Source organism: Nansenia antarctica, assembly GCF_963989245.1.
Source record: "Nansenia antarctica genome assembly, chromosome: 14".
In the NCBI taxonomy this organism is placed as follows: Eukaryota; Metazoa; Chordata; class Actinopteri; order Argentiniformes; family Microstomatidae; genus Nansenia; species Nansenia antarctica.
Window position 1 is genome coordinate 22,405,006 of NC_137684.1, and position 22,500 is coordinate 22,427,505.

Here is a 22,500-nt window from a genome sequence, read left to right on the forward strand (position 1 = left end):
GGTGCAAACATGGAGTAATGTACTACCACTGATTACTCAAGGACACAGTGTTTGATACATGTTATCTAATGTAGCATTGTCTATAACTGTTCTTTACTGCTTCATGCCTTTTATGTTATGTGGACCTCAGCAACAGCTAATGTGATCCTATTAAACTAAACGAAATACAAAGTGCAGCATGACATACATAGTTACTACACACACCATTCAAATCCCTGATGGTAGCAGAGCTCATTCAGGGTGCTGCAGCAAGTGCCTGTTGCCTTGGTATTGTGCAGCTGAGCATCCGTCTGAGTCAGGGTTGGAGAAAGTGACAGAGGAGAGAGAGAGAGAGAGAGAGAGAGAGAGAGAGAGAGAGAGAGAGAGAGAGAGAGAGAGAGAGAGAGAGAGAGAGAGAGAGAGAGAGAGAGAGAGAGAGAGAGAGAGAGAGAGAGAGAGAGAGAGAGAGAGAGAGAGAAATTGAAAAAAATACAGTTCTGGAGAGGGCACATCTGTTTGAATACAGCCCCATTACTCTCATTAAGGCCTCATTCAGAGGCTGGAAACAACAGTGAGAGTCAGGCATCAATATACCCCCCCACTCCCTCCCTCCTCATCATTACCCTGCTACCATAAAAACAGAAATTGCCCCTCTAACATTAGCAGAGCAGCACAGAGAGAGAGAGAGCGAGAGAGAGAAAGAGAGAGAGAGACCACCTTCGAAGCACACTAACATCAACAGACAGCCTAAGATAGAGAGTAATGACCAGATAAAGCCGGTTTTATGAACAAAACCCTTGTTGCTGGTTAGGGCTTTAGCTCCAGAGACTGTTGCAAACTGTAACTGTAACCTTAAATCTGGTTCAGCTGAGAAGGAAGACCTCTACCTATATAGCCAATATCCCTCAGGAAAAGAAATGCTTTCACTTTCAGTATCTTTTCTTCCGAGGTGTATAGAGTTTCCATGAACTCGCCAGCCCTCCCACTCCACCTCAGGGTTGCTAGTGTGATATCAGCTGGAGGGCTGTGTGTGCCCGAGGAGGACTGCAATCTCTTTACTTAAAGTCCACTCTCATTTCTAAACACATAACGGAGGACAGAGAAAGCCTAGAGCAGTGGTGCTCAACACATTTTCCTATGGTCACATAAGCCGCAACCCACTTTTATAGAATTCAAAAATCAAAAATAGGCTAGTAAACACTTACACAATGTCAAATGGGCTAGTAAACACTTACACAATGTCATCATGACTTTTTTTTTGTTTACATAAAATAAATAAAATATGTATCTTTATATATATTTATTTTAAAAATAAAAAGAATAAAATACAGCACATTACTCTAGCAATAACAAACTGATCCTGATTAATTAACTGATGAGTATGAACATCACAACTGTGTGCTGCTGATCCTGGTGATTATGAATAAAATGAACATCATAACTATACTGTATATCTGTGAATGTCAAATGGCTAGTAAACACTTACACAATGTCATCATAACCTTCTTTAAACATAAAATAAACAAATACAGCAAATTACTCTAGCAATATCAAACCGATCCTAATTAATAAACTGATGAGTGTGAACATCACAACTGCATGCTGCTGATCCTGGTGATTATGAGTAAAATTAACGTCATAACTATATATCTGTGTTTACACACACACAATATGATGATCTCTAGGCCTACTAAACGGGGGAAGCTAATAAGATAATTGGAGATGTGCTGTACTCCTGATAAGAGTTTCAATGTCTGGGGTGATGGTCGACAGAGCAACTCTCAGATCATGCTCGGTGTCCAACCTATTTCTCTGCTTTGACTTGAGCTGGACCAAAGTTGAGAAGCCACTCTCGCACAGTGCTGAATGGTAGGAGGATTTTGACTGTAGTATAAGTGGCAAGGGACGGATACTCTCCCATCACCAGAACTAGGGGAGGCTTACCTCACTGAATATGGAGCCGGGAGGATTTTGAGTTACCGTTACCTCTGTGGAGTGGATAAAATCACTAAAATGGCAAAACGTGTTTCAGATTAAAAAAAATCAGGGTAGTGCCATACCTTGCCATACCAAAACGTTGTTTTAAACCCCTCTGATCATTGATTAAGGAGGAGTACAATGCAATGCGTTGTGTTTTAATTGGTAAGTCGTGTGTGTGTGTGTGTGTGTGTGTATGTGTGTATGTGTGTATGTGTGTGTGTATGTGTGTATGTATGTGTGTGTGTGTGTGTTTGTGTGTGTGTGCATGTCTGAAAGAGTGAGTGAGAGAGAGAGATAAAGAAAGAAGGAGTGTGCACATAAAAGTATGCGTCTGTGTGTGAGCCTGTGTGTACTTGCACGTGTGCGTGTGTGCATGAAGGCTTGAGCCGCCACCGAGACCAGACTGTACAGAGGATGGATCCTTTAATTAATAGATTTCAGCCCCTCTGAGCTTTCACTGTGTTGATCCTTTGCTGACAGGTTGAGAACCACCAGTGCTTTAGGCTCGCAGAGGGGGGGGGGGGGGGGGGGGCTTTAAATAGGGGTTCTTTAACTCTGCAAACATTTGGTTAATGTGCCTTATTAATTCCCCCCTGGTGTGCTCCAATCCAGTTCCCGTCAACTGACTCGAACTACTAGAAGAGCAGAACAACCCCTACAAAAAGTCTCCTATATATTATCATTGGTATTTATGCTTGCAGTTATACGTTTTATATTAATGAAGTACTAAATTGAAATATTTGCTTCATGTTTTTTCCTCCGCAGGCTCGAGGAAGTAGCGTAGCTCCATATGCTGAGCCTTTGAAATTAATTACATTTGATATCTGAATCCTCTCCTGTGCTTTTCTGCTCTGCTATTCATTATATATGGATTATTTTACCATTGTTGCATGTAACAAGCGTAGGTGCATTATAATACACATGGAGGCACGTTACACACGTAGGCGCCTTACACACACACACACAGGCACACACAGGCACACTCATCACCCACACACCCTCTGTGTCCTTGGACTGTGGGTAGCGTATGAGAACAGCACTTGAGGAAACTTTTTTACACCAGCAAGCCACTTAGAAGCTTTATATAGCTATTACCCAGGGAGAGGATTAACAGCAGGAAGGAGCAACACAACAGTCCACCAGTGAAACACGACACACACACACACACACACCGCACAACACCCTCCCAGTGACACACGACAAGGAAGTACTTTACACTACCCACATGCTGTGCACTGTACACTTCCTATTGTCATAGGAACACACATTTACATTGTTGTAATTATTATTATTGTGGTTGTTGTTGTTGTTGTTGTTGTTGTTGTTGTTATGTAAGAAAAGTCTCATGGCAGGATGTGCACGTATACAGAACCTGAACCGACCCAGGCTCGGCCCGCCCACTGGCGCTGGCCCAGAGACGATCATTGCAGCCAGACTGAAATCCCAGGGAAACCACCCCCGATTCAAATAGCCCGTGCCACACACTTGCATGGGGATGGCTAGCAGCAGCAACATCAGCCGGCCCAAAGTGGTCAGCAGGTACAGCTTCTCAGACTGGTCCAGCCCCCCCCCCCCCCCCCCACAGCCCCCCTGAACAGAGACAGCAGGGATGGCTTATCACTGGGTTAGGACCAGGCATAACACTGACTAAAGAGATGACTTAAACATTTAGACCGAATCTGACTCCCTAACATGAAGCGGAAGATCATTCTAGAGATGGGGCCCTCTGCGACCAAACGCTCTGCTGTAGTCTTAGATATTAGATAACACCTCATCCAGAGTGTTTTTCATAGTCCACACACACACACACACACACACAGACGCACGCACACACACACACACACACACAGGCTCTGACACACTCTTCATCACCGTTCAAGACCTAATGAGCTCTAATGATCTGCCTTGGCTCTGATTCCATGCTCTGTAACAAGCTAATTAGACCACTCCTTGTAAAATCATGACCAGCAAAGTCGAGAGACATAGCAGCTAGAGCACGGCACCTCCTCCCACCCCCACCCCCACCTCCACCTCCCTCGCCCCACCCCCCCACCCCCACCCCGACAGAAGCCCTTAGTCATCCCAAATATGATATTCAACTAGGATGTTAAGTGGAGAGCCTCTGACAGATCAGCACTGGCGTAAAGCGCCTCTGCCGGCATCCCACAGATAGCATCTGAACATTGATTAGTTTTCCTGCCCCCATGATACTGCAGCATATATCCAAATGAGCTATCATCTGATCCTGGAGAACTTTCTAATCCACACAAACACACTTCAAAGCCTGGGCTGAAAGCTAGATTAAACCTCTCCTCTAGCTTCTTCCCTTCTCTGTTATTATCCCTCTAACAATCCCGTTAAGAGCTGTCACACACTTTACAGCCATTGTGTTTCAGCAAAGAACACTTCTCGACAACTCAGGGTGCAAACAGCAAACTGCATTCTGATAGGGGCCATCTAAAACTAAGCCATTTAAACGAAAAAAGGAATAAAAGGAAGTGTTTTCTCAGCATCTTTTTTGCTACTTCCGATCCAACTGAGGAAAGACTGCAATAGCGTAGGTCTGCCATTAGAATGTGAGCAGCGTCCTATTTGGTCCTATAGGCTTCTGTTTTGGGTGCCCTTGACTTTGGTGTTTGGTATAAATGGCACTTGGCAGAAGCGACAGTGACTAAACGTCGCTTGACAGTTCAGTCCTGATTCATACGCTGCAGTGTTGCGCACGGTGGACCAGGGTAGCAGACTGTGACAGAGCATTAGGGCAGCGCAAACATCTGTGGTGGGGAGACGACTCGCCCCAATGGCAGGAGGCTGCTCCTGCAACGCTTGTTTACATTGTCTGTGATCAGGAGGTAAGCCTCCGGGCAAAACAGAGAGGACTCTAATGGGGTTTAGAGAAATCCTCTGTCACCTTTGCCCTTGAGGAAATATCACTGAGTACTGTGCAAGACTGATGGACTCTTCACCACTACCCACCGTAATGAAAATACAGACCATACAGGGGAAATCGCCCTTCCAAAGTCCTGCACCTTTTTGCCAATGTTCCTATACCCAAATGTCGGCTACGTTAATGGATCTGAACAATAAAACTCTTCACCACTACCCACCGTAATGAAAATACAGACCATACGGGGGAAAAAAATCGCCCTTGCCAAAGTCCAGCACCTTTTTGCCAATGTTCATATACCCAAATGTCGGCTACATTAACGGATCTGAACAATAAGACAGTGTGCCTAGTGAGAAAATGGATGGGCCTAAACACACACTCAACAAGAGATAGTAATATTCCCCAGGACAGGAGAGGGAGGACTGGGAGTTCCACATGTAGAATGGGTTTCCATCACCACCAGAATAAGCAACCTCCTAACAATGCTGGGAACAGCGCTACACTTGACCATACCATAAATCACTCCCCTAACACCCCCGATATTGTGCTGATTGACGAATCTAAGAAAACGGTCATTATCCTGAAATGGAAATTGGCTGCTCTTTTGAAGCGTGTATGGACATTAGTTATGCATCAAAACTGTTGAAATACCAACCGCTGTGTAATACGATAAACAACTGTGGCTAGTCGTTGCTTTAATCTTTGGTAGCTTGGGACATGTATATAAAATGTGGGTGTGCGTGGCCTACAAATTTGTGGCCAAACAACTCACAAAATACTGTTCATGCCAGCTATAATTGGTAGTCTCTTCATCTGGAAACGCAGATGCCACCTTTACCCTTGATGTGCATATTGTGGGCTTACCCTTTGTTAATGTTAATGTTAATGTTAATTTTATTTATAATGCGCCCCCCATCCAACTTTTACATCGGCCCGGGTTTGTTGCTGTTAAGACCACTTTTTAGTAATATTTGGACTTGGACCTTGCATGATATGTATCCTACTTGTCAATCCAAATAAAGCATTAAACTGTGTGTGTGTGTGTGTGTGTGTGTGTGTGCGTGTGTTTGTGCGTGTGTGTATGTCTGTGTCTGTCTGTCTGTGTGTGTGTGTGTGTGTGTGTGTGTGTGTGTGTGTCTGTGTGTGTGTCTGTGTGTGAGCACGCACGTAGTTGTGTGCAAGGCTGAAAGCCTGCTGCTGCTATAGAGATGCTTTTGGTACCATTGCAGCTCTCACGTAAAGATGTGGGAGGAGAATGGATGATTTCAATTTCCTTTTGACATAACATCAAGGTTCGTACAAACAGTGTTTAACCTTTAAACAGTTTCATGTAGTGACGATGGAACAACACGTTTAAAAGAAATCAGTGATTTTGTGAGTGTTATGTTTCATGGTATTATTGTCTAGTTTCTCCTCGTACTGCGTGTGGAGTACATTCCTTAGTTCCCTCACTAGACTGCAGGCTAAAATCTTCTGCCTGAGGGCTGCTCTTGATGCAGTAGTCATCCCAGACCCTGCGCACACGCTCTCTGTCTCTCTCTCTCCCTTTCTTTCTCTCTCTCTCTATTGCTGTCTTTCTCTCAATTAAATTAAATTAAATTCAAAGAGGCTCTATTGGCATTGGAAACACACACTCACCGAACACTTTATTAGGAACACTGGTACAGTCCAACCTGTAGAGGTGGTGTAATGATGTGGGGATTGTTTTCTTGGCACACTTTGGCCTGTTAATACCAATCAATCATCTCTTGAATGTCACAGCCTATTTGAGTATTGTTGCTGAACATGTGCATCCCTTCATGGCCACAATTTACCCATCTTCTAGTGGCTACTTCCAGCATGGTAATTCACCATGTCACAAAGCAAAAGTCGTCTCAAACTGGTTTCATGAACATGACACTGATGACAGTGTTCTTCAGTGGCCTTCCCAGTCACCGGATCTGAATCCAATAGAACACCTTTGGGATATGGTAGAATGGGAGATTCAGAGCTTGAAAGTGCACCTGAAAAATGTGCGTAATGCAATCATGTCAAGAATTTCAAAGGAATGTTTCCAATATCTTGTGGAATCAATGCCACGAATTGAGGCTATTTTGAGAGCAAATGGAAGCCCTACCCAGTATTTGTTTAGTCTTCCTAATAAAGGGTTCTGTGAGTGTATGTTTACATTGCCAACGCAAGTGCAGTTAACAATAATAAATAGAGGAAACACACTAATCATTTTTAAAAGAATAAATTGACAATCAATAAACAATCAGAAATGTACGGTAAACATTTCACAAACCAAAAATTGAAAGATTTTGTGTTTCTCTCTCTCTCTCTCTCTCTCTCTCTCTCTCTCTCTCTCTCTCGCGCGCGCGCGCCCTCCCTCTCCTTGGTGGTGGGGGTAAGAGAGTTGATAATTGGATTTGTGGGAATCTTCTTATTCACAACAACACCACGGCCATGTGCAGGTGACAGAACACCTGTGGCCTTGCAGCATTATCTCTTGTGCTCCTGAGGGGGATCACAGTGTCTTTATTAAGCCAGGGCAGGTTGCTTTCAGTCTGGTGGCTGAGTGTCTGGATGGCTGCTCTTGCTCTGCTGGAAGATCACTTCACGCATCCTGCTCCCACAGGGCTGGTAGTGACAGTATGTAGGGTAGTAAGAATTGCTCAGAGTAAAGTAGATGCTGTAGCCATTTAGCCTCAACTACTTTCTTGGCTGAAAGCATTATGTTGGGTGAATGTGTTCTTTCCATTGTCAAGCATTGATTCTGCATACACAGGCTTATGGATGTGTGAAAATCCATAAACATAAATTCTGTCGTCTATTGGTCGGCATTGTGGAGCCCTATAGGATGGCGGTTACAGGACTGGTATGGAAATGTGTATTTTTAATAACAAAGCATATCTTAATATACACAGTGGGGGAAATAAGTACAGAACACATCAAAATTTTGTCCAGTAAATGTATTTCCAACTTGCCTATTCAAGTGAAATTTTCACCAGGCTTTGGTATTAACTCAAACAATCCAGACAAAAAGTCCATATGTAAATAAAGTTATGAGAGAGAGAGAGAGAGAGAGAGAGAGAGAGAGAGAGAGAGAGAGAGAGAGAGAGAGAGAGAGAGAGAGAGAGGAGAGAGAGAGAGAGAGAGAGAGAGAGCACATGAAGACCACATGCTCTATTCAGTAGTACTCACAGACAACAGCTGGACAACAAGATATGTTCCTCAACATTCTGGTTTATATACTGTAAGTGGTCTTTCAACCATCATTATTCAATGGAGTTATTGCAGGAAAAGACCAATCAGACATGACCCTATGTCATACGGTCGTATGACCCCCCCAATGGGTGACTACTTCAAAGTGAGAATTCACAACAGCCATTTGGCCGATCGGGGGAAGGGATCTCGAGAAGGGTGGCAGATTTGGCGTCTCCGCCTTCAGCACTTTTGTGTGTCTACTTTCTCTATGCAAGTAGTTCACTCGGTACATGTATCCCCTTTCTCTCATGAAAGCTGCCACTCCCAATAACTGTTGACCTCTCTCCTCTCCTCTCCTCTCCTCTCTCATCTCCTCTCCTCTCCTCTCCTCTCCTCTCCTCTGGCCAGGCTCAGACTGGTACCTGACCAAGGTGAAGCTCACAGTCACAGACGTTAATGACAATGTTCCAGAGTGGAGCATGGAGCCGTACCCCTACCTGGCTGTGGTGCCCCCCGAGGCCCCCCCAGGGCTCCTAGTGTTCCAGCTCCAGGCCCGCGACGGAGACCAGGGTGGTAGTGGGGAGGTGGACTACTTCCTGGCTGACGGTAAGCTCTCCAAGACAGACATAGCGGTGCACACGCATCAGAGCACATGCATGCACACAAGCACATGCGTCGCAACCATTAGCGATTGTGCTTACACAAACTTACACCAAGTTTTTGTTTCCTATACAGTTAGTCGGTATAAAAAGAGTTATTTATTTCAGGAACTGTGGGAAACATCCTCATAATGTGTTTTCTTGATACCTAACATGTTTTTTTTTTGTGTCTCCTCCTTTCATGGACCACAAGTCGCACACAATTTCATAGCTATGCTTTCTATCTCATTTTTATTTAGCTGTGTTGCATTCTCATTGCTGAAGTTGAAGGCTAGAGTGTGAAATACAAATAAAATGAATTTATATAAACTGAATTACAGCTTTTCCCAATTGCTAAAACACAAAAGCCAATTCTCAAAACCAAATGACCAGTTCTCTAAACACATTTAATAAAACTAGCTTCCATTTGCCAAAACCATAAACACATTTCACATGAAGACACAATTCACAAAACACAATCCTCCTTTTCTCATAAATCTAAACACATTTTGTCTTGCTAAAACACAAGTTGCAAAAAACTCTGCTCAAATTCTCAAATGAAAGCTCATGTGATGCAAAATGCTTGCCACAATCAGCAACATTTGAACGCAATGAACACACCTGGCTTCATTCATTAAACACAACGACTCAAAATTGAAGACACATGTTGCAAATGATGTGACCACACCTAGAAAAGCCAGTTCAGAGTACACAGTTTGCTGAAGGTTCCAAACGAATACAATGGAAGGAGGCAGAGGCAGAGGCAGAGGCAGAGGCAGAGGCAGAGTCAGAGGAAGAGGAAGAGGAAGAGGAGTCAGGGAGAGGAGCACGCCAAGGAGGAAGAGGAGCAGACCCAGGAGGAAGAGGAGCAGGCCCAGGAGGAAGAGGAGCAGGCCCAGGAGGAAGAGGAGCAGGCCCAGGAGGGAGAGGAGCAGGCCCAGGAGGAAGAGGAGCAGGCCCAGGAGGAAGAGGAGCAGGCCCAGGAGGACACTGGCTGAAGCAGGACTAAGAGTCCGTCCAAACCTGAGTAGGTTCTCAGTGGCCACCATTATCCGGGCATTCAGAGAACACAACAGGTATTGTACTGTATTGCTGTGTTGGTTACTACAGTAGCTTTTTACAGTATAGTGGAGTACAATTGGTTTCATCTCAGTTGGATCATTGGCCAAAGAGCTATCGTTGAGGTTCCTGGCCAACGCGGGGCTAACATCACTCTGTGCTGCCATGAGTTCAGAGGGGCTTGTCCACCGGCATGCTGTCCTTGGCTCATACAACACACAACGTCTCCTCACCTTCCTGGCAGAGCTACGAGACATCCTCCTGGACCGCCAGCAACACAATCCTGGGCCTGCACAACATCCCATTTATGTTGTAATTTGGGACAATGTTCGTTTCCATCGAACGAACCAGATTAGAGAGTGGTTTAACATCAACCAAGAATTCCTGAATGTCTGTCTGCCACCCTACTCACCTTTTCTCAACCCCATAGAGGAGTTTTTCTCATCATGGAGGTGGAAGGTGTACGACCGCCAACCATACACAAGAGAGAACCTCCTCAGGGCTATGGACCTGGCCTGTGACGACGTGCCTGTGGAGGCCTTCCAAGGCTGGATCCGCCATGCCAGGGCGTTCTTTCCACGTGGCCTGGCAAGGGACAATATTGCCTGCGATGTAGATGAGGTCCTGTGGCCCGCCCCAGCTCGACGACGTGATGCCGCACAATGATTATTGTGTGTGTGTGTGTGTGTGTGTGGGGGTGGTATAGTTCCATAAATAAAAAAACATCACACCCTGAACACTGTTTTCAATGAGTATTGTTGTGTGTGATGGATCCTCTGTAGTGTTTGCATTGAGTTGTGATACAGTACAGTAGTGTACACACTGTATTTTCTGTAGATTTACATACTGTTCATATGAAACACACAAATCTATGAATGCCCAATACTCTACAGTGATATATTCTGAGAACAGATACTGTAAGGTTTCTAAAAATGTGCTTTGGCAGTTGTGAAAAAAAAGAACACTCCCACACTGAACATTGTGTTTTCAGTTGTTTTGTTGTAGTCTGTAATGATGCATATAGTGTTTACATTTTTGCAGGCTTTGAGCAGCTGTTTTGGTGTGAAAGTTTGAGTTTTGAAGAGAGAAGGTGTGGTTTTGGGTATGTAGCTTTAGAAAAGTGTGTTGTGTTTAGAGTTTTGGGAAAATGGAGGTAATTTTTGCGAAATGTGTTTTAGCAATTGAGAAAAACTGTAATCAGTAAATGCTGATCAGCTTTATGTGGCAAGGCATACAGTATATGCCTTTTATAAGTATATATCACTTTTTAAAAAATGCCTGTCGAAAGAGGACGCTGGCGTTGCTTGTTCGCCGCTTCTCCGCCCGAAATCTAGATATACTTGCAGTATACAGAGTAGATTGTCCTACAAAGACACTTAGATTTAGATTTAGTAATCTAAAAATTCATTAGACCCCTATACTAGTAGTCAGTCGAGTAGTCGGTCGAGAGAGGACGCTCCGCTTCTCAGACGCTACACTAGACATCTGTCTATGGCTCTGTAGAGAAACTCAGAACTACACAGATAAGTTAACCAGACAGATAAGATAGCCAGAGTGTGTTTAACACCTCAAATTAGTTAATTTATGCCCAGCCAAATCCATGTTTAGAGGTAGCTAGCTAACATTACATTGATCATACTCTTAGAATAGACTTTTCACTTTTCAAAAATGTGAAACTGTGAAATCACAGGCTTAGTAACACAGATTTCTTGCATGACTTTACCTGCCTTGCTATTATTGCCACCTCCTGCAAATCCAGACTTGGAATGTGACTTTTTATATCCTTTCTGAGTCTGCGCTTACACACACAGACACACACACAGACACACACACAGACACACACACACACACACACACACACACACACACACACACACACAAACACACAAACACATACATGGGATGTGGAACTGCATGTGTGGACCAGACCTCCTGCTTGGTGTGTGTGTGTGTGTGTGTGTGTGTGTGTGTGTGTGTGTGTGTGTGGCTGGGTGTGTGTGTGGGTGTGTGTGTGGGGGGTCTTATCTTGATACACGATCTGACCCAGAATAATTCAGTCCCACTGTCTGATGTAGATAAAACCCTGGTAACACTTTTTGAGTGAATTGACCCGCCTTCCCTTCTCTTATTCTCCTTCTGCCAATGTTAAGATAAATTGTAAAGCACTGCCTTTGAATTGTGACAAGTGGCACACAAGCTAAACAAAGAAACAACCACCCGCTAAATCTTCTAAATATTTTTTTCATTTTTTATATAATCTTTTTAAAATATAATCCTCCATAGGTTTAACCCCCACATCCAGAGATGAGGACAGCACAGTGGGCAGTAAGGCCTGCTAGCCACAGTAGCTTACATTTGACCTGGTTCTTAAGCTCGGATATTGTCACACAGCCTTCTATGCAAAGTTCTTGGTGGTGGAGGACTAAATGAGGATGTTTCTATAGTTTCCCCGAGAGTCTTCTCAGTCTAGACTCTTACTGCTCTGCCTCTGTTCACCTGATGATTGATGTGTTTTTCTATTACTGCTGTTTTTACTACTTACTGTATATTACTGATTCCTCCTTGGCTATCAATAACGTCTTTTTGAAACTGATATTCTATATCTGGAGGTGACAGCTAGCTGGTACAGTACAGTACATTCTAGTTCTGGTTTCTTGACCAGACAAAGATTGTGAGCTTAGAATGATAAGGTTCTATCTCCGTTTAGGGTAGTTCAGAGATATTGAGCGTCAAAGTTTTTACATTCCATTATGTTTTGTGAGATGGAACCTTTGTATTTTATAAATTACTAACTCAAAAATGTCAACATTTTAAAAATAACACCACACAGGCATTAATAAACACCTAATGGATCAGATTATGTAAAAAAAATCAATTTTGACAAAAATGAGATAGAACCTTATAATTCTAACGTCACGAGATGTCTCTAGATACATTCACTCATACTGTATGTTGAGATGTCTCCTCAGTAACTGACCTCTGGTCTGCTGTAGGAGGTGACGGCTGCTTTGCGGTGGATAAGAAGAGTGGCCAGGTGGTGTCAACAGGGCTTCCTCTGCAGAGAGGCAGGGAGTACCTGCTGAGTGTGGTGGCGTTTGACGGCCTGGGCAGCCGCAGTGCCCCTGCCATGGTGGCTGTATTGGCAGGACCGCGGGCACCACAGTTCACCAACGCCTCCTACACCCTCTCCATACCAGAGAACACACCAGAAGGACAGAGGTGAGTATTCCAGTAGAGATCTGTATAGTAGCTATCTGTATATACACCTCTCATCTCTCTTTGCTGACTGCAAACCTACTTTATTCATCTTATTTTTGGTCTCTGCACCACTAAGCTGTGAAGTGTATATTCACACACGAACACACACAGATAATTGAGTCCCGTGTTAACATCCTGACTGCTCCTTGCTACTTTCTGACTCTCTGCTTTCTCATTACCCATCTGAATGACTTGTCTACGTCCCCTCTAGCTTCCTGGCAGTGTTTGCGATATCCTTTCAGAGGCAGCCAATCACGTACAGCCTGCTGATCAATCCCAGCAGCCTGTTCACCGTGCAGCAGGAGACAGGGGAGATCAGCCTGACTCGTACGCTGGACTATGAGAGCGACCAGCACCGCTACCTGCTCATGGTGCGGGCCAGCGAGGGGCCCGGAGGTCTCAGCAGCGCCATAGAGGTCAGTCGGTCAGTCAGTCAGTCAGTCAGTCAGTCAGTCAGTCAGTCAGTCAGTCAGTCAGTCACTCGAAATGGGAGGGACTACTATCACACTGGCACTGTGTTATTTAAAGACTTTAAAGAACCTCTAGTTATTACTCAACCTTGTCGGTTTAATTTTTTTCACAACTTTGTTTATTGAAGTTTTCATAACAGTACAAAATCTGCAGTAGGTCAAACTGTACATATATACGCTAGACATATTGCACATACCTACATATATATAGTCAAAATAGAAGTCTGTTGAACGTAGAGGTAGTATATACTTTTCGTACACCACCATCAGGGTGTACATGTGTTTGTCTGGAGGATGTGTTTGCAATGGTTATGCAATGTCACGAAGTAGACCCTGGACCAGAATTCTTTCTTCTTTCTTCTCAGTGTATCTACAGTATGTGAAGTGTTTTGAGTAGATATTGACATACCAGAGTTGTTGAGTACTGTACAGAACTACCAGAGTGTCGCTTATTGGCTAAGCAAAGCCACATCGCTCTCTCCCCTTATTTAATTCAGTCTGAGTTTGCTTGCCAAAATGTATTTAAATGTATCAACATTATTCATTCAAAGGTTTTGGAACCCAATTATCAGTCAGACACTTATTTCACAGCACACATTTTTGTGAAAACAGTGCTTTCCGCTTGACTGAATGTGCAGGATTTGGAGTGTGGGCTTTGGGGAAAACCTATCCCAGCTATTTCAGGACTATTACTGAGCTGTCACTTCACACTTTACACTCTGTGGTGACAGAGCGCAGGACCAAAGGCCCCCGCCCCAAAAAAACAGAGCGGGAACATTTCTATTTTTGACGCAAAAATCATGAACCGGAAGATAAGGAACATGTGGAAATGACAACTTTCGAAACTACAGCGCAATTTAGCTGACGTTTTTACTCCGGTATGAGATTCCCTACGGTTGTCTCCTGGATTTGAAACGACCAAAGGATATTATAAGACCGACAACTTCTGCGTTTTACATCCCTCTTCTCTCCTCTCCTCTCTTCTCTCCTCTCTCCTCTCCTCTCTCCTCTCTCCTCTCTCCTCTCTCCTCTCCTCTCTCCTCTCCTCTCTCCTCTCCTCTCTTCTCTCCTCTCTTCTCTCCTCTTCTCCGCCTCCCGCTGTTAAACAGGTTCAGGTAGAGATTACAGATGAGAACGACTGTGTTCCAGAATTCCTCCAGTCCATCTACAGTGTGGATGGTGTTCCGGAGACTGTAACCACAGCAACCTCTCTGCTGCAAGGTGAAATTCTGTTTCTGACATCAGTTATGACTGGAGAACTTCAGAAGTTCTAAAAATAGAAAAGAGAATTGAAGCTCTTTGATCAAGATGACTGCATGCAATTAACGACATCTGTTTAATCACATGTATCTATCACCTGCTTGTTCAATTCCAATCAGAACTGTATCTTTCTATCACAAATGCAGTGCTTTTGACTGGACCTGTCTATGGACCTATCGCTAAGCCACGCCCCCCTTTGAAAACTCGGACAAACAAACAACGCTTCACTGACCGTGACTGACTGACCGAGCGTGACTGAATGACATTCAATGACTTACAATGGCGGGAGTTGGCAAATGACTGATTTCTGATTTACCACAGCAATAATAGACATGTTTTTTAAAGATGACAAGAATATTTTGTCTAGAAGCTTTTCACCATCAGATATTAGCGAGTTGTTTGTCCGAGTTTTCTGCCTGTCGTGACTTTTGCTGTGATATGATTGGATAATTTCTATTCTGGGGCGTGGCTTAGCGATAGGTCCATTGTCTATGATTGTATGTGTAGGAAAGCAAATCCTAACAGGTGTGAAAACAAGTATAATCTGTCTCGTTCTGACTAATTGCTGATGAGCATTATAGCTCAGAGACACAGCGCTCACATCCCCTGTCCCTGTACTCAAGCACCCCTCTCCTCTCCTCTCCTGTTCCTCTCCTCTCCTCTCCTCTCCTTTCCTCTCCTCTCCTATCCTCCTCTCCTCTCCTGACCTTGTCCCTCAGTGTTGGCCAGTGACTGTGACTCTGGCCTGAACGCGGAGCTCGTCTACCGCACCCTGAGCCCAGACTTTAGCATCTCTCCCCACGGCACTATCTTCCCCGCGGGCCGTCTGGACTACGAGAGGCCCAACCACCTTTATGAGTTTGTGGTGATGGCTGTGGACAACGGGGAGGTGCCCCACTCAGGCACCGCCACGATCCGCCTGCGCATGGCCAACATCAACGACGAGACCCCTCAGTTCTCTCAGACTGTGTGAGTAGTAGACCCCCTCCCCACCCTCCTCTTATAAAGTGTGCTCTTTAATGGGAGCTGGGAACAATGGGAGCAGAAGCTGGGAATAATTGGAACAGATGGCAATTAACATAGAATATGTCAGTGGTGTCACACACCTCACTCTGTTGCACACCCTCCAGTACAAAACGAGGCTTTGGTCTCGGAGTAACTCCATTCAGACGTTTCTTCGTATCTTTCAGAAATGTTCATGGAGAAAGAAAAAAATGGAAATGGAAATGAAAAAAACATAAGGTAGCATAAGGTAAAGAGACTCGTATTGGGAAAGCAGGAGGCGGCATATCAAACCGTAGCTCAGTGCGTTTGTACAGAAGAAAGCGCGTGTCCTCTGAGGCGTGGAGCAATGAAGGGGAGGAGGAGAGAGGCAGCTCACAGAATAGTCCTTCTATTGACTCAGTCCTTGTTCTGTCAGTCTTAATGTCTCAGCGACCTTCAGCAGAGCAGCAGCAGATCTCAGGTACTGTATCATGTACAGGTGTACAGACAGACAGACAGACAGACAGACAGACGGACAGGCTTGTCTCCTCAGCTTAGTTCAGAGAGACAGCTTTGAGTAGCACTTTGGGTGCTCTCATCTTGAGGAGTGCCAGCACCCTTTGAGCTGGGAGACTGATTACAGGTCACTCATGTTGCCACGGTGACTGCCACGTCTGGCGTAGATGAATCACCCATCAGTGCTCTTCTGTAAACTATCAATCACCTCTGACTCTGCACCACAGACAGACAGACGGACACACACACACACGCATGCACACAAACATGTGTCAAGTTAAAATTCTGCACACCTCTTACAATCATACCTCTGTCTATCATCACCCCCCAATCTCCTTCTCTCCACACCTCCCCTTCACACACTGTATCACTTTGTCATTTCGCTTCTGCTTCCTCGCCTCCTCACCCCTTCGTTGCCTCTCTCAAAACTCTGGTCTTTCTCCTGCCTCTCTCTCTCATTCTCTCTCCATCACTCTCTCTCTCTCTCTCTCTCTCTCTCTCTCTCTCTCTCTCCTTATCTCTCTCTCTCAATCCACCAATCCTGCTCATCCAATCTCTCTCTCCCCCATCATCCCACACCAGTCTATTACTCTCTTGTTCCTTCCTGGGTATCCCCTGTACCCAAGACTATACAGCAAGCAAATCACTGTTGACATTTTAAAAGGCACTGGATCAAATGGCAGAGAGTGGGCTGGGTATGTGAAAGGGCCATTTGTTCAGCGAGTTCAACATTCCAGCAGACATTATCATTTGTCTTTGGCCAGGCCAGCTTAGAGAGTTAAATCATTGTGACAGAGCGAAGCCAGTGCCATCACTCTAATCAGTATGCTGATGGTTAGACTGTGATTGATACAGTCTGTGTGTGTGTGTGTGTGTGTGTGTGTGTGTGTGTGTGTGTGTGTGTGCGTGCGTGCGTGGTGGTGGTAGATAATGATTTTATTATACCTCTCACAGCTATCGAACGTTTGTCTCTGAGGATGCTGGCCCCAACACACTAGTTGCCACGGTACTGGCTAAGGACCCTGATGGTGATGGAATTGTGTACTCAATTACAGCGGGCAATGAGGAGGGCAACTTTGTCATCGACAACCAGAAAGGTGTGATATTTCTTCTTTTTTTCTTACTTGGGACTAACATTCACTGTAGCTTCCCTCAAACTGACATATTACCACTATTCTTTTATATGATACATCCCGTCTGCGGAAAGCCTCTTACTTTTATTAAATGTCAATATTTAGTCGATATTGGATGGCGATATTAAAAAGAGCAATCGCAATATGACTAAAGTGGTTTTATTAAAGTCATAAATACAAAGGACTGCATTGTATTCAGGCTATGTTCCCCTGTGCAGTTTATTCTATTGCCTCTTATAGAGAGAAATTGTTCCTGCCTCTCCGAGAGCTCTCAGATTTTTGATGGCTGTTCCGTTTTTTTATTTACCCTTTGATCCGAATCCTGTGGGACATTTGTCAACCGGGATGACATTTGTCAACCAACCCTTTCAATTCAATTTCACAAAAAGCTGCTCTATCATAGCTCATAATCTACAGCCTTTACACTGCCTGCCCTAGTCCTTTTGGTTTGCCCTCCTTCCTTTTTACGCCTCTCCCTCTCTGTTATGGATAAGGTCATGTGTAGGGTACAGTAAGATTGAGTTACTAGAGATCTTTACACCTCAAATGTGCTTTGTTTAGCCTACTGACTGGCCACAGTTGAGTCTCTTTGGGAAATGAGGTTATAGAGTGAACATTAGAGCAAAAAGCATACCTACATGTCTTACAATCTGACAGGGGTGTAATGGTTTTTACGGGTTTTACCATCCCGTTCGGTACGGACCCCTCGATAAAGGGAAACTCTGTATTGCATACATTGAGATTTTGAGCTATAGTTTTGAGCTATAATTTAATTAATTATAAATTGCCCAATGCTGCAGGCTAATGGCAAAGTGTAGTGTTACACACATAGGATACAACATTATTTATAATTCTCTGTGTGTCATGACTGTGTATATGGTACTGACTACAACTAGCTATGTGAAGCCAGGTAGTGACAATAGCATCGATATTGATGGTCTTGTGTAGGTAAAAACTGCTTTTCAAAACAGAATTCAGCATTAACTGCAAAGCATATGACAGAATACTTCACTTTCGTGGATCAAATAGGCCACTAGATTTCAAGTGTGTACATGCAGTACAAAACAAAACACTTTTTTGACTGTCCATTTATAATGCATACGTATTGTTTCCAGTGCTCTGAACACAAGCCCTGTATGAGCTACACAAGCCAATAGGACTATACAACTGATACAGAATTAGTTTCTTTACCTTTTTTTCCTGTTGAACTGAAGTTGAACCAAAAACCGTGACTCAACCACCGAGTTGAACCAAACCGGGGGCTTGGTGAACCGTGACACCCTTACTTACAACAAAGCCGGAGGCCCTCAACTTCGCAGGCAGTGAGCAGGAAGATAAATGACAACAAGTGGAGTCAGAGTCTGATATGGGTGCAACAGCGTGCTTGTAGTCTTTAATCAGGACCATTGAGAGACGCTTGGGAGCACAACAAGCAGGAGAATATCCCTGTGGTCTCACTTCAATGAGTTCTCCACACATCAGCCAGCTCACCCAGCACCAAGTGATTCCAGAGTTGACAGGGAAGATTGTTGACTCAGATGCCGTCTCCTTTTATCTGTGCTTTTTATCTCAGCCGTTATGGAAAAACAGACAAGGGGGAAATAATATATAAAAAATACATTGGTTTAGCCTAGCATAACCTCCCTTACCTATGCAACCAACAACCTCCAGTCAGCAGGAGATGATCTAAGAAGGAGATCTATACGGAGGTCCCCTTTTTAAGGTTGTAGTTCTGTGGTACTGTGGTGTTTGTAGGGTTGATCCGCCTGCGCTCCACCCCACCTCCCAAGCTCCAGGGCCTGGAGTACGTCCTCAACGTTACAGCCACAGATGACAATGCATCAGGTGGGCCACACCCACTTTCCATCACTGCTCGGGTCATTGTTGGAGTCGATGATGTCAACAACAATAAACCCATATTTGACAAGGTGAGTGTAAAATAATAGATTTTTCCTAAAGATAGTTTGCAATAATTCATATGTGACAGCAGCTGGTAAAACCGGGAACAAGTCAGCAGCTTATTTAATGTTAATGTAGACCTTTATTCTGAAAAATGTAAATACATTTCAGCGTTGTTGAAAATCAATGACACACTGCCAGTCACTTCTCAGCTTGTTCTGTGAGCCTGCTAACAATGTAAAGTAGTGATAGTTAACTAGGTAGTAGTGGGGATTACTCAACGAATTTGACTTGATTAGCGAGTGTGTCATTGATTTTCAACAACGTTGAAATGTATTTACATTTTTCTGAATAATTTTGATTCGGAACATTTTGATTGGTTGGCGACTTGTTCCCAGTTTCACCAACATATTTTCTCATCTTCTAGCTTCCACTCTTATCATCTGCTCTATTCTCTCTTTCTCTCTCTGTCTGTCTCATTTCCCCAGTCTCCCTATCTCCGTTTCTCCCCAAGGTTCTGATTATTCAGCACACCCACTCTATCTTTAGGCGTTCTGTGGGGATTTCAATTAATTCAATGAAATAACTGCAGAGTATCATTTACATGTATATTTTTGGCATTTAGCAGACGCCTTTTATCCAAAGTGACTTACAACAAATACATTCGTCAAAGTAAGTGAATCATCTATCCATCAGTCATCATAAGAAAATGTAATCTATGCCGAGACCAGAGGCTATTGGCAGCAGTTACAATGGTAGAAGAAGGAAAATGTACTTTTTAAAAATGTATTTATAGTAGATAAACTGTAAAGGGAGTAGAGGGGATGAGGGGGTCTTTAGGAGGGACAATTAAGTTGTAGCCTGAAGAGATGGGTCTTCAATCTGCGGCGGGAGATAGGTAGTGACTCTGAAGTCCTGATGGCAGTGGGAAGCCAATTCCATCAGCGGGTTGCCAGGGGAGTGAAAAGTCGTGACCAAGTAGTGCAACTGCTTCATCCACATAGAGGCGGCGGTGCCAGGCGGCCAGCCGAGGTGGAAGACCGGCCAGGGCTTTGGGGGCTCACCGTCGCTTGCAAGTAAGGAGGGGCATTTCCCTTTGCCACCCAGTAGGCGAGCACCGGGGTCTTGAATCTGATGCAAGCTGCTACTGGGAGCCAGTGAAGGGTGAGAAGGAGAAGGGTGACATGGGAGAATTTGGGGAGCTTGAACACCAGACGGGTGGCAGCATTCTGGATGAGCTGCAGAGTTCTGATGGCGGTGGTGGGGAGGCCGGCCAGGAGTGCGTTGCAGTAGTTAAGGCGGGAGATCACCAGTGTCTGGACTAAGAGTTGTGCTGCTTCTCATGTCAGAAATGAACGTATCATCCCGATGTTGTAGAGGACAAATCGACAGAAACATACTGTTGCTGTGATGTTCCCCCGCACAGGATAAGAATGGGTCTTGAGGAGTAGAGTAGAGAGTAGAGTACAGTTCTCTACTGGGATGGAGAAGTCTTGTAGAGGGCATGCTTTCCCAGTGAGGAAAAGCTTGTTAAGATTGAGCTTGAGGTGGTGGGCTGACATCCAAGCAGAAATGTCTGCAAGACACACAGAGACACGTGTCACCACCTGTGAGTCAGAGGAGGGGGGGGTTACTGTGTCGAATGCAGCAGACAGCTCCAGAAGAACAGAGGAGAGGGATGAAATTCGAGCAGAATGGAGGACCTCTGTGACAGCAAGGAGAGCAGTTTCAGTAGAGTGCCCAGGCCTTAAAGCCTTGGTGTGGGTCAATAAGGTTGTTCTTCTGAAGGAGATAGTGAGACAGCTGGTTAGAGACTGCGTGTTCAAGGGTTTTAGATAAGATACATAATTGATTATGGTAGTAAGTAAAGGAAATTTGGAAATTGGTGGTTGCCCATTGGGACGTGACCAGTGTTATCATTAGGGGAGAGGGGGGAAAGAGATGATGAACCAGAGACCGACTTTTAGCGGAGTGGGTTTGAGAGGCACGGTAGCAGTGTTGGCGAGAGGTAGAGAGAAAGAGTCGCTAATGTCATCAACCTTCTCTTCAAAGTAGGTGACAAAGTCATCCGCAGATAGGGAAGAGAGACGAGGGTAGGGAGGTGGGTTGAGGAGTGAGGAAAATGTGTTTCCTCGGTTTCCTTAGGGTCAGAGGCAGATGATTGAATTTTGGAATTGTAGTAAGAAGTTTTTAGAGGAGGAAAGAGAGATAAGGTGTTGGTGAGAGGATACAGTGTGGGTAGAGACCGGCTGGGAGGGGATGGATTTCAGAGGAAAGGAGAAAGATACAAAACGATGATCAGAAACTGGGAGAGAGATAACAGAAAGGTTGGAGGTACGGTACGGGAGGATTGGTGAAGACAAGGTCGAGCTTGAGTGAGTCGGGGGACTTATGAGACAGGGTGGGACAAGTCGAAGGAGACGAGAAGTTCGAGTACTTCAGATGTGTGAAGCTTCTCTGACGGGATGTTCAAGTCCCAGTAGTGTGAGCAGTGTCGCAGCCGTCCTCAGGGAAGAAGCTGAGAATGACATCCTTCTCATCTAGGAAGTTGCCAAGCTGACCTGGTGGTGAAGTTTGAAAGGGGGGGTGACAGACAACAATGTCACAACAACAATGTGAAGTTTGAAAGGGGAGGTGAAACAGAAACAGCATGGAATTCGAAGGCAGATATGGACAGGTGGTGTGACAGGGGAAGGACATTATGTGAGGAGTCCTGTGCCTCCCGCTCGACCAGAGAGTCTAGGGGAATGAGAACAAGAGGCATCAGAGGGCTGCAGGGGAGTAGCTGTGTTTCCTGGTGTAATCCAATTCTCTGTGAGAGCAAGGAAGTGGAGGGACATGAAGCAGGTATAAGCAGAGATAGCCTCTGCTTTCCGCACCACTGACTGACAGTTCCAGTCCTCCCCGCAACAGTGAGGCCGTGGTAGGTTGAGCATGGTGGGTAGTAGGGGTGTACAGAGACATCATTATCTGTATCTGTATCTGTTCAACCAAACAAAAAAATGTTATTAAAAAAAAGAAAGAAACCGGCTCTGAGATCTCTCTTGATGTGTTAACGCTACTGCAATTCGCTAGGTCGATGTGAATTAATACATGCGATGCGAGAGTCTGCTTTGTGCTGACTCGGTGGGGGCGACTACAGAATAGCTATCACTTTTCAATATGCAGTAAATGAAACGACTAGTTAGTGAAATCAAAGTCCTATGTTGCAAACAATGAGCATTTTTTATCTTGTGGCCATTCACAATGAT

The 22,500-nt window shown here is 44.6% G+C and overlaps 1 protein-coding gene across 1 annotated transcript in view; it reads left to right on the forward strand.

The window, feature by feature from the left end:
* LOC308169991 (neural-cadherin-like) overlaps window positions 1-22,500 on the forward strand; it is a gene marked incomplete at both ends in the record, with an annotated part of 79,933 nt that overhangs the window by 8,381 nt on the left and 49,052 nt on the right. The window contains 7 exons of the mRNA XM_080544722.1: window positions 8,441-8,638; window positions 12,723-12,948; window positions 13,199-13,403; window positions 14,567-14,678; window positions 15,437-15,686; window positions 17,172-17,314; window positions 19,106-19,278. Coding sequence (XP_080400848.1) covers window positions 8,441-8,638; window positions 12,723-12,948; window positions 13,199-13,403; window positions 14,567-14,678; window positions 15,437-15,686; window positions 17,172-17,314; window positions 19,106-19,278 — 1,307 coding nt within the window. The remainder of the gene's footprint in view (window positions 1-8,440; window positions 8,639-12,722; window positions 12,949-13,198; window positions 13,404-14,566; window positions 14,679-15,436; window positions 15,687-17,171; window positions 17,315-19,105; window positions 19,279-22,500) is intronic.